Source organism: Manduca sexta, chromosome 4 (genome assembly GCF_014839805.1).
Source record: "Manduca sexta isolate Smith_Timp_Sample1 chromosome 4, JHU_Msex_v1.0, whole genome shotgun sequence".
In the NCBI taxonomy this organism is placed as follows: Eukaryota; Metazoa; Arthropoda; class Insecta; order Lepidoptera; family Sphingidae; genus Manduca; species Manduca sexta.
The window spans coordinates 4,209,742-4,226,583 of record NC_051118.1 but is presented as its reverse complement, the minus strand read 5'-3'; the positions used below and the strand labels follow the sequence as shown (position 1 = coordinate 4,226,583).

Sequence of the window (16,842 nt, the reverse complement as noted above, 5' to 3'; positions counted from 1 at the left end):
TAAATGCGCTTAAGATATGGGCAGAGCACACATATGCTTTGGATACTAAATTTACATACTCCATTATAAGTAATAGATCCGTATTCTTTATTCTGTTTGTGATAAGACTTGAAAAGCTACGGATTGTGTAGCAACTTCTTTAATAGTTAATTGTCAAACATAAGTTCCCAATTGTCATTAGTCAAAACCATAAAACTGTCAAGTGTCAGCTGACTGTCACGGATTAAAAATAACCTATTCGTTTTCTTATCTCCGAAAAAATCTATTTTATTACTACGAGACGATATCGCATATATTACTCATTGTCAGTAGTCGCAACCGCATTATCACGAAGAAAAATAAAAACCTTCCATTCTTATTAATATGGAAGTGGGTTTTCGTTCTATTAGGGTTTTGAACCGGCTTTTAAGGAAACCCCTTGGTATTGCGACTTATAAAAACGTAGCGGGAAGCACCGCTAAAGATGAAGTTAACTCCGATTTACTAAACGCCTTTAACAGAGATATTAAAAATGGTAAGTTAAATTTCTTATGTTGCCTTATCTCCTAAACTATTGCGTCATTTTAAACTTTAGTTGTACTAACGAGGTCATATTTGTTGATGTTAGGAGACATTTATCACACTTTATTTTGGTTTCAACAGTTATTAATAGGATCTATAAAATGCGACGTAATTCTGAAGATTCTTTTATTAATTTATATTTTCCTATATATTTTTTTATACAAATTAATGGCAAGATGGTCAAGCCGCTCGCCTAAAGTCCTCATGTCAGCCTACAGATACAACTCCATTCTGAACTTTGAATTAGTTGAAATCATTGCGTGGCGTCTCTGTATACCCAATGTTATGCCTCAGAATAACAATATCAGCTCTGTATTATGTACTATCCCACTGCTGGGCACAAGCCTCTACTACTGAGAAGGATTAGTCCTCACTCCACCACATTATGCCACATAATTGCTATTAAACTGGCTACAATCTCATGTGTGTTAGAGGCAGATAACCATTAACTGCATGCTGTTCTGGCATTTCAATTACATATATTTAGTTCAACAATATTAGGATTCATACATTGGCAGTATCCAATGAAAACATTTATCATAAATGTCTTTAAATTGTGTAGATCACAAAAAAACACAGTCTAAAGTTAATTTCGTAAAATACATTAAACAGCCATGACACATAAAATGTATATTTCACAAAATAAATGTTTGTTGTGAAATAATTTTTCTGTAAAATTATTACGATTTCTTGTGCCTCAGCTGCTTTTTTATGTCATAATAAATTCATTTTAAGTATTATTTGTACTAAGACATACATGACATGATAAATAAACTTTCGTAACAATATTTCATAAATACTATGTCATTATGTAATTTATTTAATGATTGTATTTTTTTTATTTTGAGAAATATATATTCAAATACATTTTACAGGAGGAGCAGTGCCTGTTTTCCGCAGGGCATTACTCTTTCCTCCAGGATAGCTCTCCAGGATGAAGTGGGCATATACACATATGCCGGACTCCATCAGGCTGCATCAGCTCTTTGCACTGAAATCTCTATGCAGCTGGGTAAGTTTTATAAAACGAAACATACATATATTTAATGTGTTGAAGCAATTGTAGTCTGATATTCTTAATGTTGCTTTGCTGCAAATAAGATTAAGGGATGAAAAAAATTTATTATGTTTTCAATTTCCAATAGAAGTTACTTAAATGCAATTGCTAGTGGTAGAATATATTTTGTATCCACCAGGATATGAACCGCCGTACCACAAGTGTAAACCCGCCACAGAGGGCCACATAAGTATGTCGCATTCCGCAGGCAGCCTGTGTATATCTGGTTTATAAACGCTGGCGATATTGTGTCCACTCGCTCAGAACAATCCTCTCTCCTCAGTCAACATTCTATCTAGGCCTCACTCCATTAACAGCTATTAGCTGAAGTGGGACCACTTCGCCATGTTCATAAGAAATTTGCATAAAAGTAAATAACCCAACCGTAATTAATAAACACGTAGGTCTCGTTTACCAGTTTAGAATTCTTGGAAATTGTTTGTTTTAGTTGGCGAGACTGAAAGGACAATTGCTTACATGTGCAACAATGATGCATCACACGTCATTGTGCAGTGGGCCATTTGGATGTCTGGCAATATTGGTAAGGACAAAAATTATACATTTTAATATTACTAGCAAATTAGTTTTACTATGAGAAATCCTCTCGGTAAAACCCTTGAGAATGATTTCGTAAAATCATTTCTAGTGCTTGTGTTGAGACATTTGTGTGTAAATCGAATGCTTTTGATAGTCTATCAGTGTGTATTAACTATTAGTGTTCCAACATTGAGATTTATATAATGTTCAGTTTAAACCGTGTATTATCAGTAATTTATTCAACCAGCATTGAGAATTATATTATGTAAAAACATAAAGTAGGCAAAGTATGGTGAAGTTTATCTATCCAATCAGAAAAGCTTTCATTTTCTTATTAAAACTTAACTAAGTACTTAATACGGCTTATCGTCAATTACATATTCTTTTGGATTTATCGCTATATTACACGTAATATAAGGGATAAGATAAATAGAAAATACTATGTATAGATAATATTTCTTATAACAGGTCTAGATTGTACACCGAGTCATCACGAGAGGCTATTACAACCACTTCAATTGTGATCATATCATAGGTATTTCTTGCAAAAATCCAATTCTACTCAAATGACGTTTGTTTTAAAAATTATAAACTTTCAAAATTTTACTGTCACATCTACATATAAATTAATGTTGCTTTGAGTCTTTTTAGGAAGAACATATTGCAACTTTAATTACAAGCTTTTCCTTTAAAAATATTAAAATATTTATGGTATATTAACAGTTTTTTTTAATATCGGTAATTGTTCTAAACACGCACTAGTAGAATAAAAAAAAAAATGTTAAGAAAAAAGCGTCGCTTGTTAAGAGTGCGAAATGTAAATTACGATTTTTTTCCTATAAACACAACAACGTTTACATAAAGCGACTTCATGGCAGATGTCGTCCAAGCCATAGTACAATTCACATGGCAGATGTCGTCCAAGCCATAGTACAATTCACATGGCGGATTTCGTCCTAGCCATAGTACAATTCACATGGCAGATGTCGTCCAAGCCATAGTACAATTCACATGGCGGATCTCGTCCTAGCTATAGTACAATTCACATGGCAGATGTCGTCCAAGCCATAGTACAATTCACATGGTAGATGTCGTCCAAGCCATAGTACAATTCACATGGTAGATGTCGTCCAAGCCATAGTACAATGCACATGGCAGATCTCGTCCAAGCCATAGTACAATTCACATGGCAGATCTCGTCCAAGCCATAGTACAATTCACATGGCAGATCTCGTCCAAGCCATAGTACAATTCACGTGGCAGATCTCGTCCAAGCCATAGTACAATTCACATGGCAGATCTCGTCCAAGCCATAGTACAATTCACATGGCAGATCTCGTCCAAGCCATAGTACAATTCACGTGGCAGATCTCGTCCAAGTCATTGTATAATTCAGATGGCAGATCTGATCTAAGCCAAAGTACAATTTAGATGGCAGATTTCGTCCAAGCTATAGTATCATTCGGGTGGAATCTCATATGCGAAATCCACTATGTGTATTGATCAATTAGTGTGTTCAAACACGTCACTTGTTTTTTACATGGTTTGTAATGTAGGTACTAGGTACTCACTATGAACATGTGAAACGAATGTTAAGTGAAAAATTAGTTACCACTTTGGTGACAACATACATCACGATTGTATGGGTGCAAACTACATGTTATTATATTACATGTCACTACTATACTAGGTGGCGGTGGCCGGTAAATACTTTACCATGAAAGGGAGAGAAAGAAAGTGGGTATTTGTCAGTATTATACTAGGTCGTGGTAGCCAATAAACAGTGACAATAAAGGGAGAGAGAGGGAAAGCAGAATGACTATTTTGCAAAAAAAATGGATGGCCTCGGTGGCGTAATTGCCAATAGTACCTTACGACTGCAGTGCTGAGGTGTTGGGTTCGATCCCCGGCTCGGGCAAAGTGATATTGGATTGTTCTACTCAATATCAGGAGTGTGGAATTTGGGTAAGATATGGCGATAGGTCCGCCACATTTTGCATCGTGCAAGGAAAGTGGGTGCACTTGTTGTGCCTCTGCCCATGGGGATAAAAGGCATTAATGTGCGTGTGTGTGTGTGATCGTGTGCATGTGTGTGTATGTGTGTGAGTACATGATCGTATGTGTGTGTGTGCGTGTCTGTGAAATATAAAACAAACAGCTAGGCTACTCGGCTACATGACGTTAGTGTACATAATAGATAATATGCAAGATAATTTTACATGATATGTACCGATAAAAATGCTGTCACCTCATATATTTCTAAATAAGTATTATTGCATAACAATTTATCGACTTTTGACAGACATGAGACATTTCATATTATCGGCACTCGATTACATGTCTTTGTTTTTATCTAAATGATGATACTAATATGTATCTGTTTATTTAATACTGTGTATAAAGTTGTGGAAAAATACTTAAAACATATACACATCAGTTGCAGAGTCCATACAACCAGATTCCTACCGGCTTCCTTTTATGTACAGTTTATGTAGAATCTAATTATCATTAGAACGATTTGAAAGCATTTATGCATATTAGTATCTATATATCGTGGCGGGCTCCCTTTTGGCAAATTACACCATTCGCCTCTGATGCTCATGCATTTATCCTGAACGGTAAGGTAGATGCGCAATTAATACATTAACCCTCCTTATTCATAAACGTTATTTATCCAAGGACGGAGCATTGCTGTGATAACAAATCTGTTTCTCAGTGCTGACGGCGTGGCAACCTCCGCAGTGCGTAGACATAGGACCGCAGTGATTGGCTAATATTGAGATACGACTTTAATCTAGTTGGCTGCAGATAAACAAAGCTGAGAAACAGACTTGTTATCACAGCTATGCTTCGTCCTTAGATAAATAACGTTTATGAATACGGGTGTAACAATTTAGATAGATTATAAGTCTAAGCCCTACGATCTGTAATGTTTTAGAAGGTCGGTTGAGTACTTACCTCCAAAGCTTTTTCTCTACAAATAAACTACCAAACCGGCAATCTTGTAACCAAAGTTTATCTCATTGTAATGTTAGATGTTTTTATTTGGGGTTTCTAAGTCCTAAAGAGACCAACGGCTATACGGCGTCTTCCCTTGTCTTTGTATTGTATGTAATTAGATTTTTTTTTTGGGTTTTCGGATCTTAAAGAGAGTATAAGGTATAATAAGACCCTTTCCATTGTATGTAGTATTTAGTATTGTATATAATACTAGCTTTTGCTCGCGGCTCCGCCCGCGTTATAAAGTTTTTCAGGCTAAAGTTTTCCGTTATAAAAATAGTAGTTTCCCGGGAGCCTATGTTCTTCCCAGGGTCTCAAACTGTCTCCATACCAAATTTCATCTTAATACGTTAGGTAGTTTTTGAGTTTAACACGTTAAGGCAGACAGATGCAGCGGGGGACTTTGTTATATTATTTAGAACTTTTTAAGTAAAACAATCCCGTCATACATCATTGTTGCATAACTTTAACCGTTTACGCAGCGCAGGCAACGGAAGCTCTCTCACTCATAATTTTCCTCGTTTTTGCAACATGTTTCATTACTGCTCCGCGCCTATTGGTTATAGCATGATGATATATAGCCTATAGCACTCCAGGAACAAAGGGCTATCCAACACAAAAAGATTTTTTCAGTTCAAACCGGTAGTTCCTGAGATTAGCCATTATTGCTCCGCTCCTATTGGTCATAGCGTGATGATATATAACTTTGAGCACTCCACAAACAAAGGACTATTCAACACAAAAATATTTTTCAGTTCGAATCGGTAGTTCCTGAGATTAGCCATTACTGCTCCGCTCCTATTGAATATAGCGTGATGATATATAGCCTATAGCTCTCCACGAACAAAGGGCTATCCAACGCAAAAATAATTTTTCAGTTTGGACCGGTAGTTCCTGAGATTAGCCATTACTGCCCCGCTCCTATTGGGTATAGCGTGATGATATATAGCCTATAGCACTCCACGAATAAAGGGCTATCCAACGCAAAAAGAATTTTTCAGTTTGGACAGGTAGTTCCTGAGATTAGCCATTACTGCCCCGCTCCTATTGGGTATAGCGTGATGATATATAGCCTATAGCACTCCACGAACAAAGGGCTATCCAACGCAAAAAGATTTTTTCAGTTTGGACCGGTAGTTCCTGAGATTAGCGCGATCAAACAAACAAACAAACAAACAAACAAACAAACTCTTCAGCTTTATATAATAGTATAGATGTAAGGGCGATATAATAGCATATGCGACAAAGCCCTTTAAACCAGAATAAAAAATGTCCTTTCAATCGACTGGCTGTTTCTGTTTTTTCACAAACCATAATTGATAGCTAGCTAAAATCATAATATTTTTATAAATAATAATTTAGTTAGATACTAAAATTTAAGTTTGTTGGTGGTAAGATATATTTGATATCGGCCCGGATAGCGACCACCGTACACAAGGTGTTAAAACCCGCCATAGTGGCCTACGTAAGTGTCGCGTTCCGGGATCAGCCTGTGTATATTCGGTTTCGGTATAAAAGCGGCGATAGCCTAGTTGGGTGTGGAACGGACTGCCAAGACGATTGTCCGCCGGTTCAAATCCCAAGGGCACACACCTCTGACTTTTCTAAAAATCATGTGTGTATTCTTTGTGAATTTATCGTTCGCTTTAACGGTGAAGGAAAACATCGTGAGGAAACCTGCACATCTGAGAAGTTCTCTATAGGAATTTCGAAGGTGTGTGAAGTCTACCAATCCGCACTAGGCCAGCGTGGTGGACTAAGGCCTAATCCCCTCTCAGTAGTAGAGGAGGCCTGTGCTCAGCAGTGGGCAAGTATATAATACAGGGCTGATATTATATATATTCGGTTTCAACAAGCCGGTATGATTGTGTCGACTGCCGAGGGGTAAACATCTCCAGTCGACGTTCTATAGGACCCCACTTCACTTACCACCAAGTGCAGTAGAGTCACATTACCGTCTTCGTCTAAAAAAAATGTACAGAACTCGACTCGCCATTGATCAGTTTTACATTCTAACATCTATACATATTATAAAATAAAGACCGGAAAAGCTGTCTGTTTGTATGTGATCGATTTTCTCAAAATCTACTGAACGGATTTTTGTACGGTTTTCACTAAAAGTTAGTGCAATTCTTGATGAAGGTTTAGGTTAGTACATTACGGTTTTATGTAAATTGACTGAAATATAACGATTACTGTTGAAGAGGTCGCGTGGTAGTCGACTATAGAATCACAGGACTTTCTATCTATATACCTCGTATCTATACCTCATAGAAAGCAAATTATGTTTGTATTAATGTATTCTTATTATCATACCAGCCGACCCGACAGACGTTGTCCCGTCTTAACTATGACTTTGCAGCGCGCATTCTGTCAATCGCTGACAGTTATTTCAAACAAAAAATTAATATTTTCGTTAAGTTTTCTTAAATTTTCTAATTTTCCGCGCAATTTTTAGAATTTTTTCTTTCATATAAACCTTCTCCTGACAATAACAAACACAACAAAAAAAGAATAGTGAAATCGGTCCAGCCGTTCACGCGTGATGGCGCGACCAAGGGAAATAGAGATTCATTTTATATATATAGATTTAAAAACTTTTTTTTTAATTCAACATAACTTTTCTTTTCAGCCGTCCCCCTAACCCCGCTGCACCCTCCGGAAATGCTCAAATACTACCTACAAGATAGTATGTCGCACCTCGTGGTATGTACACAAGAGTATGAGAAACTGCTCCGACCAATAACACTTGAGCTCTCGACTCCCTTACTAATCACAGGGAAGGATAAGGAGATCACAGCTCAACTTTACCAGCCGAATAGTGCGTTCCTGCAGCCGAAGAGTGAGGATTCAATAAATGATGTCGGAAGGTCCAATGATTGGTACGCGTCGAGAGAGGCGCTTATTATTTATACGAGTGGTGAGTTATGTAGTAAAAGAATATTTTTGAACATAAATTGTATTAAAATACTTATTGTGTGTGCAAAAACGGTACAATGTCAGCATTAACGTAGCCACGGATTTAAAAAAAAAAGTTCTTCAAATTTAACGAATGGCCTGTACTATGCGAGGTCCATGTAAGTCCAAGGCTTTTTCCAGGGTTAGCAAAGACTTTTCTAAGATTGGTACTGCGCTACGTTGACCCCACCCCCCCTAGCTACACTCATGATTACATCTGTTACTAAACGCCTCTAGATATCCGCGACTATACATGGCTTCTTCCAGTTAGTTTTTGCTCAGCCGGTGGACCAGAGCCTAAGATTATGGTGATTATCGAAAGAGTATATTTCGTTGGAAGACATTATATTCGGGTCTTACCTATTGCAAAATCACATTGTCCCAAAACCTAACAACGTAATCGTTCGTAGTATACTCAATTTTGTACCCAACTACATTATCAGTAAAGTACAATTTCCACCACCAGGAACGACGAGCAAACCCAAAGGCGTGGTGTGGACGCACAGCATGCTTCAGACCCAAATATCTGCATTGCACAGCGCGTGGCAGTACTCGTGTAACGACGTAGTGTTGCACACGTTACCGTTGCATCATATACATGGGCAGTTGAATTCTATGCTCGCATCGCTGGCTGCTGGCGCAAGGTAAATATTATTTTAATATAATAAAAAGAGTTTTTGGGAAAGGTAATTGTCAAATAGGATATAGTGACGTCACTGCCGTTGCTGTGTGTGTGCGAGGGAGATAGGGAGATGTAAATAGGACGGCAACGCGCAATATTTGAAATATACTTTGATGTTATGTTTCAACTAACTTTAGAGTTTTTATCTAAACATTTTTTACTATTTATTTTTTTACGTTTAAAATAATATTTTACAAATGATTATAAAGTAAATTCAGGATTGTTAGTAGGATATATTTTTAATTACAAAATCAATATCTACAAGTTTGAATTAAATATCTTCAAAAATAGAATTTATGCACAAACCCACGCGCAGAATCCGCATGCTGCCATCGTTCGTGGCTCACTCGGTGTGGGCGCGCCTGCTCGGCATGGGCGAGCGCGAGGAGGCGCGGCCGAGCGTGATGCACGGCGTGCCGGCGATGTACGCGCGGCTCGCGGCCGAGCACGCGCGCCTGTTCGCCGACGGTCGCACGGCGCAGTACGTGCGCGCGTCGCTCGCCTCGCGCATGCGCCTCATGTGCGCCGGCTCCGCGCCGCTGCCGGACGCGCTCTTCAACCAGTGGGAGGAGGTGTGTAATGCGTGTACTCTATGGACAGATAACGACCGCTATCACTTAACAATCCTAAGCGTAATTTTCGAGAATATAATAATACTAGCGACCCGCCCCGGCTTCGCACGGGTGCAACGCTGATACTAAATACACTACAGAAAAACTGTGAACGTTGTATATAAAAACAGCGGCCCGCTCTGGCTTCGCACGGGTATAACATAACAAAATAACAGTATTTCTCCACTATTTAATGGATGTTGTTATACATATAAACCTTCCTCTTGAATCACTCTATCTATTAAAAAAAACCGCATCAAAATCCTTTGCGTAGTTTTAAAGATTTAAGCATATAAAGGGACATAGAGACAGAGAAAGCGACTTTGTTTTATACTATGTAGTGATCAGTTCTATATTATATACTATTCCACTGGTTAACATAGGCCTCCTTTACTATCGAGAGGGATCTATGAGTATACCAATCAAAATAAGTCAAACGATCCCAATCGCTTTTTTGATCTATCTTAAGAATGGACCAATCAGAACAGTTTTTCGTTACATGCTTACAAATGACTTACTTTGATTGGTTCATTCTTGGAATCACATTGAAGATTGAATTTGAGATAGTTAATTGAAAACAACTCTAAGACGTGCTCATTAATAAACAAATACTGCCATAAATAAAAAAACCTTATTTACTAAACTTCTTCCAGATATCAGGCCTCCGACTTCTCGAAAGGTACGGCATGTCAGAAGTGGGGATGGCCCTGAGCAACCCCTACCGTCCGGTGGAGGAGAGGAAGGTGGGGTGTGTCGGCAACCCTCTGCCGGGCGTGTCGGCGCGGGTCGCCGTCACCAACACCGAGACCGGCGAGCTGGAGCCGCTGGTCACTGTGGAGTCCCCGCCGCCGGAGACTCAGGTGGGTAGTGAGGATGAATCTTTGGTGGGGATGCCAGGCGAGTCCGTGGTGGGCGACATCTCTAATGAAATAGGAGCTGAAAGTACATGAAATTTTTTTCAAGAATTTTTTTTTTATGATCGTACATACTACTTCAACTTTATTGAAAGAGGAGCAGCAAGCATTTGAAATTTTTTTTAAGAATATTTTTTTTGCAGTCGTGCATACAAAGTATCACACCTCTATCCCATAGGGGTTTGCAGAGACAATGGATTGCCATTTGGCACGATTCTGGCATACTTCACTCGCTTCCTCCTTCATCAATCTTTTCCTTTATTCCCGTCGATTCAGAATACTTTGACCTGGCTTTTGCTAAGAATCTAATTTTGAATTATAATTTCGTACTTATACCTCCTAATTTCTTTACTGTTTCGCTGCTAAAAAATCGTTTACCAAGAAGCTTCTAGAAGGAACGCTGAACCCTCCTTTTATCCCAAAAACTATTTGCAAACAAAGCTAATGCCAACATCTACCCGTAGATATGCCTCGACCGGCTCGGCGTGGCCGGCACCAAGGACTTCTTCGTGGAGTCAGACGGGTACGAGTGGAAACCGCCCACAGTGACTGTTCACAAGCAAAGCGACAACGGCAGCTACCAGGGCGAGCTGCTTCTCAAGGGACCTGCTGTGTTTAGTAGGTAAGGAATAATATACCCCCAGGGATAACAACAGTGACAAGATAATGCACACATACAACATCACGCATCTATCCGCAATGAGGTATGCAGAGGCGCAACTAAGGCACCTACTTTTCGCCAAGTGTGTTCCGTCTCATGGTGTGATAGGGGGCGATATCGGGCACAAATTCCAGAGTCCGGGCTAATACCGACCAGAAAAACCCAAATAAAGATAATGGTGTTGCTGAAATATCTTTTTTTATACCTACCGGTAAGGCGCCGTTCAAGTATTACGTGACGCAATTTGGAGGGGGGGGGGGGTTCGAACAATGCGTTATGTAACATTGCATTTTTTATTTTAAAACAATAAAAAAGGTAGTTTAGCGATTTTTCGGTACTTATCGAAAAAAAAAATAGTTTTAGAGTTACGTAACTTTTTAAGGGGGGGGGGGGCAAGGCCGTTCAACAAAACGTTACGGCGCGTTACATAGGGGGGTGGGGGGGTTAAAAATTGCCTTACATAATACTTGAACGGCCCCTAATAGAGAAAGAGATAGTGATATGGAGAAGACCTTTTACCCCTGCAGGTACTGGAACAGAGCGCCGAAGCTGAAGGCGCTGGACTTCACGGAGGACGATTGGTTCCGTACGGGCGACACGGTGCAGTTCGACGGCACCTTCAGGATCCTCGGCAGGACTTCAGTCGACATCATCAAGTCTGGAGGTTCGGAAACATTTTTACTTTATCCCTCCTAGCTTAGCCTCATAATTTTTGGGTGTCAATAGCAAATTTAAACGGAGAACAGCCAGCAGTGTGCCTTTTATACTAGGCTCTGGAGCGCAAAACTTCTTTTTTTTTTATTATTTCTTTGCCTGACGAGACGAGCTTGCCGTTCGTTTGATGGTAAGCGATATATCCGCCCAATAAACAGTAGAAACAGTGACTACACACTGTTGCTAGGCGGTAGAAATCTTCTGATCAGATTCTGGTCAGATTTGAATGAAATTTGGCACACAGATCTTCATGTTTTGAATTAACATTAATATTTCCAGGCTACAAGATAAGCGCCCTTCAAGTCGAAGCCGCCATACTGGACCACCCAGATGTGGCCGACGTGGCAGTGCTGGGCGTGGAGGATGAGACTTACGGAGAAATTGTATCGGCTGTGGTAAGTGGGACGTAATAAATACTTTACTTGACATTTTATTAAGGACCAGCTTTTGCTCGTGTCTTCGCCCGTGTGAATGAGTTTTCTGCGGTAGAAGTCCGGCTATATATTTTCCCGGGTTAAAAGTAGTCTACGTCCTTCCCATGGTTTCAAACTATGTCCATACCAAATTTCATCTAAAAAGCGAACTATTTGTAACCATAAAATGAATTAGTTATGTTTAAATAAGTATTATTTCAGTTAATATGCGATTGCATCGGTGGCGTAGTTGTAACGCGTACGTGTTACAAGTATGACTACGGTGCTGAGGTCCTGGGTTCGAACCCCGGGAAAATAATAGTGGCTGGATATTTTCATCTTATAAATTACCGTCGCTGCTCGAAGTTAGGTAGACGACGGTGTGATACCCCGTAAGTACCACATGAAGCCGTTGGTTCTGCGCCTGATCTCTCTCCGGTGATATCAGACTGCCTTCTCACCGAACTATGAGAGTGAAGGAACAGAGAGTGCACCTGTGTACTGCGCACACACATGTGCACTATAATATCTCTTGCGTACCTGGCTGATCTCCGATGAGATTAACCTCTTCGCAAAAATCTAGCTAGGAGGGATCAATTATTTTAATTGATTCTTTATATTGAAATTAAACTAATTTCCATATTCTATCGCGGTTTTTTGTATTTTTTTTCTCCCGACGTTTCGAAAACTTTGCAGCCTTCATGGTCACGGTGGGAATGTCCTCCGTAAATTAGTTTAATTTCAATGCATAACATTCGCGTAAACATAAGAAATCATTATGATTCTTTATACTTATTTTTTATCTTTACAGGTAGTCATCAAAGATAAAGCTAAAGTAACGTTCAAAGACATAAAAGATGCCGCCGGTAAGAAACTGGCTCCGTACCAATTACCTAGGTCATTGTTAGTGATCGACCAAATGCCTAGGAACGCTATGGGCAAGCTAGACAAAAAGGAGATAAGAAAGTTGTTCGGGAAACAGTTAGTGATTGAAAAGAAAATGTAGGATAAGTTTTCAAAGCTGGCGTGAAATATTATGGCATCAGATTATGGATTAATTTGATCTATAAATATTTTGTAATTTATACTTTCTGAATCATATTTAGAATTGATGTAAAAAATTAAAATTAATTTGTGTGGGGGTCATGACTCCTATATTTTTACTGAATCCGCACCTGTGCTTGACCATAGATTGAAGAAAGCAGCAGTAAAAGATTAAGGTAAAAGGACTACAAACTAATAAAGAACAAAATATGCAGGATAAGAAAAAATCGTTAATGGTAAAGTTTCGTGAAAGCATCATCAATAAATAGATTATTCAGAGAGGGTAATATACCTTTTCGAACAAGTTAAACTCAAAGTGATTGTTTCAAATTCAAAAACTCTTGGGTAGTTTAAATATAAAAACAGTAGGCTCTGTATAATTTAATTGTTAATTGGTATACACTTATATACTTCATAAGTCTGAATTACAAACTGTCATTTATATATTTTTAAATAAATCGTCTAACCAGCCAATAATTTAAACAGGGCCCTCTATTATCTATAAATTGTATTTATTCCATACAAATCGTAGTCAAACACTTAAACAAGTATATAAACCAAGTAAACTCTTCTTAGGTACGCAGTTCTTAAAACGAAAAATGGTAACCTAATTTTATTAACATTATTCCCATAGGAAATAATACAGTACAGTGGGACGTATTCGGTGTGATATTTTGGGTATCATATGTGTAGTGATATATACAATTTACGAAAGGTAGAAAGACTGAGCGTCGGTACTTAAGTGTTCGTTGAATAACCAAGGTAGTATTGATAAGTTGATCGTTGACTACCGATGTGATTTTTTATTGTTTCGAATGACGAGGCGAGCTTGCAGTTCGCTTGATGGTAAGCGATACGACCGCCCATAAATAATAGAAACAACATCCAATATCTTGAATTACAAAGTATTGTTTGGTATTCCACTGCGCACGTCATCCTGAGATATGAGATGTTAAGTCTTATTATGTCCAGTAGTTACACTGGCTATATGTCCTTCAAACCGTAACACAACAGTGACTACACACAGCTGCTTGGCGACAGAAATAGACATTGCGGTGGTTCCTCCCAGGCGGGCTCTCACATATGAGAGACCTACCACCAGTAAACCAGTACCAAAATTAACTGTCTATATTTCCATCGACAATTTCTTCATGAATTGCCTTAATCGTAATTTAGGTAAAATGAATAGCAACTTTGTTCAATTAGATATAGGCCGTGAAATAATTGACAGTTAAATCGCATCGCAACTTAACGATCGTTAACTTATATCGATACTATCCCGTTGTTGGGTCGAGGAAATCTCGTTTCTCTTTACCGGAATATGGAATGTCAAGTGTATGCCCCTTATTCATAAACGTTATTTATATAAGGACGGAGTATTTCTGTGATAACAAGTCTGTTTCTCAGTGCTGACGGCATGGCAGTCTTCGCAGTGCGTAGACATAGGGCCATTCTGATTGGCTTATATTGAGATACAACTTGAATCTAGATGGCTGTCAGATTAATAAAGTTGAGAAACAGAATTGTTATCACAGAAATGCTCCGTCCTTTGGTAAATAACGTCTATGAATAAGGGGGAATGTATTTAGTGTCTTGTTAGTCGATATTATATTTGAACTTCAATGTACAGTATATTGGTTGTAGTTTTTATTGCGGCAGATTGCCTGTAATTTTGAAAATTTCTATATCTTTTTTCCGTTTAGAAATTAGTACATCACTCTAGTCTGGTAAATATTGATGGTTGAAAAGCTAATTACCTTGAGCGAAATATTTAAAAAAAAATCACTAAATTAAAAAAACAGAAAATACCGCTGATTTGTAATATGTCGCACTCTTAACAAAATAATGACCTATTTCAAAATTGTTAATTTGTGGCAGTCGTTGGAAAACTAACTTTTGTTTGCTACTTTTTTTTGAAGTTGTTATAAAATTGAGCCTATTAAAGATAGGTAAAAAATTAAACCTATAGCATGAAAAAAAGGGAAAAAAGTAAAAGGTCGCAAACAGAAATTGGTTGTTTGACGATTCCCACAAATTGGCAATTTTGGAATGGGTCATTATTTTATTAAGAGTGCGATGTATGAAACTTAGTATCAAAAAAAATGTCGCTAAGTCAATTAACCTTTCATCCAACGATATGTTGTAGATTATAATCTATGTTGTCTCGAATGGACAACATTCATTAGCTATCTTCAATTACCTCTTCACAAGCATTTAAATATTAGCATTTATATAAATTGATATTGCTTCTCTATTATTTATATATATATTGAAAATGATGACCCAAAGACGTATTTAACACGCCTTATTAATAATTGATCCATATAATTATGATTTTCTTATATTTTTATCATCTTCACTTAGGTTATATAGACGTATGCGTGTGATAAATATAATTATATAAATTTCAACAGCCAAGCAAAGCTCATATAATTGATTAGTTTAAGACCAATATGAACATCTAGTGCCATTCGAAGGTCATTAAGTTTGATACCTGGGGGGTCTAGCCCCCATCAGTTGTGTCTAAGTCCATGTCTGCATTGTAATACAGTTCAGCGGGTATTGAATTTTAATATTTTAATGTAATAAATGTATCTTTGTATTTATTATTGATGTATCGGGCTTAATAACGACTGACTGTTATTGTTTGAATTGTTAAATAAAAGACATTTTTATTATTATGTTGTTTTATTTACACTAGAATTGTGGTACGTTATTTATAGGAAATAGGGTTTATTTTTCAATCTTCAGATATAATTTAGTTGTAGGCGTAAAATACAAACGAATTAAGAATGACAGGACCATGTGTAAATATGTCGGTCTGTAACTTTTATATTTAGTCAGGTCATAGTTTATTAACCAAAATAATTTTATTTGAAGATTGAATAATTCGCCCTTTATAGGGGTTTGTTAAAATAGACTTATATTTATTTAGGGTCTATTCTAATACTAATTAACAACATAAAAGGTGATCATACCGCTACGTGTAATTTTTTTTTAACACGACAATTTCATGAAATGGTTACTTATATATTTTACCATCAGCTTCTCTTTTTTTAGAATAAAAATAATATACTAATAAGTTTAGCAATTGTACTCTATATATCATAAGTTGTTTGTTTATTTTATCTAATTATATCACAATACAGACGAGGAAATTCTCAGAAAACTTCTCGCCGCGATAGTTGCGTTAATTAAACATGGCGGCGAGAACTCCGCGTACGCGATCGTATCCGACCAACTGGAATACGTCGCCACAATCGTCGCGCCAATACCCATCGACATAACAATTAAAGCCAGCAACACGTCATACCATTTTATAGAATACCCATCGTATTTCCGTGGATGTATCTCTACGTATGTACTTGTAAACGTGTTGTATTTAGTTTCCAAAGATTCTTTTATGAGCGGCCATCTTTGTCGGCCATTTTGTACGCCATTAGCAATTCCGTTCGGTTTCACGCCGTTCTTTAGTCGATTGCTTAGGTCGACGTTGGCGTCTTTTACAGATTTTATATAGCAAAGTCTGAGGAAAATTAGAGGAGGGAATATGAACATTAGAGGGCCTGTGAGTGTGGAGCCTACTAGACCCATCACTAAGTCGAAACGAGGTACTGATTCGCCTAGAAATACAGCCAGTGCGATTATACTGGAACGAATTAGGCAGCGTTGTATGCAGAAATCTGTAAC

General features: G+C 37.9%; 2 protein-coding genes across 4 annotated transcripts in view; one reads left to right on the top strand and one right to left on the bottom strand.

Moving 5' to 3' along the window:
- Positions 1–246: 246 nt before the first annotated feature.
- On the top strand, positions 247–15,830 carry LOC119190472 (malonate--CoA ligase ACSF3, mitochondrial-like). The gene is made up of 11 exons (XM_037442441.1): positions 247–514; positions 1,437–1,573; positions 2,067–2,159; positions 7,788–8,075; positions 8,580–8,757; positions 9,112–9,367; positions 10,060–10,266; positions 10,785–10,942; positions 11,509–11,645; positions 11,975–12,090; positions 12,920–15,830. Exons 2-11 carry the CDS (start codon positions 1,564–1,566, stop codon positions 13,112–13,114), a joined length of 1,638 nt encoding a protein of 545 aa, XP_037298338.1. The 5' UTR covers positions 247–514; positions 1,437–1,563; the 3' UTR covers positions 13,115–15,830.
- The window catches only part of LOC115443007 (probable sodium-coupled neutral amino acid transporter 6), a 36,902-nt gene continuing 35,883 nt past the window's right edge, over positions 15,824–16,842 (bottom strand). For all 3 annotated transcript variants that reach the window (XM_037442445.1, XM_030168276.2, XM_037442442.1), the window contains exon 9: positions 15,824–16,835. In XM_037442445.1, coding sequence (XP_037298342.1) covers positions 16,291–16,835 — 545 coding nt within the window. In that variant the 3' untranslated portion in view covers positions 15,824–16,290. The remainder of the gene's footprint in view (positions 16,836–16,842) is intronic.

What these genes read in the sequence shown, in the direction of transcription:
- LOC119190472 (XM_037442441.1), top strand. An exon ending in TTGGATGTCTGGCAATATTG is followed by an intron (nt 2,160 to 7,787) that starts GTAAGGACAAAA and finishes TTTTCTTTTCAG; the next exon opens with CCGTCCCCCTAACCCCGCTG. An exon ending in CCCCGCCGCCGGAGACTCAG is followed by an intron (nt 10,267 to 10,784) that starts GTGGGTAGTGAG and finishes ATCTACCCGTAG; the next exon opens with ATATGCCTCGACCGGCTCGG.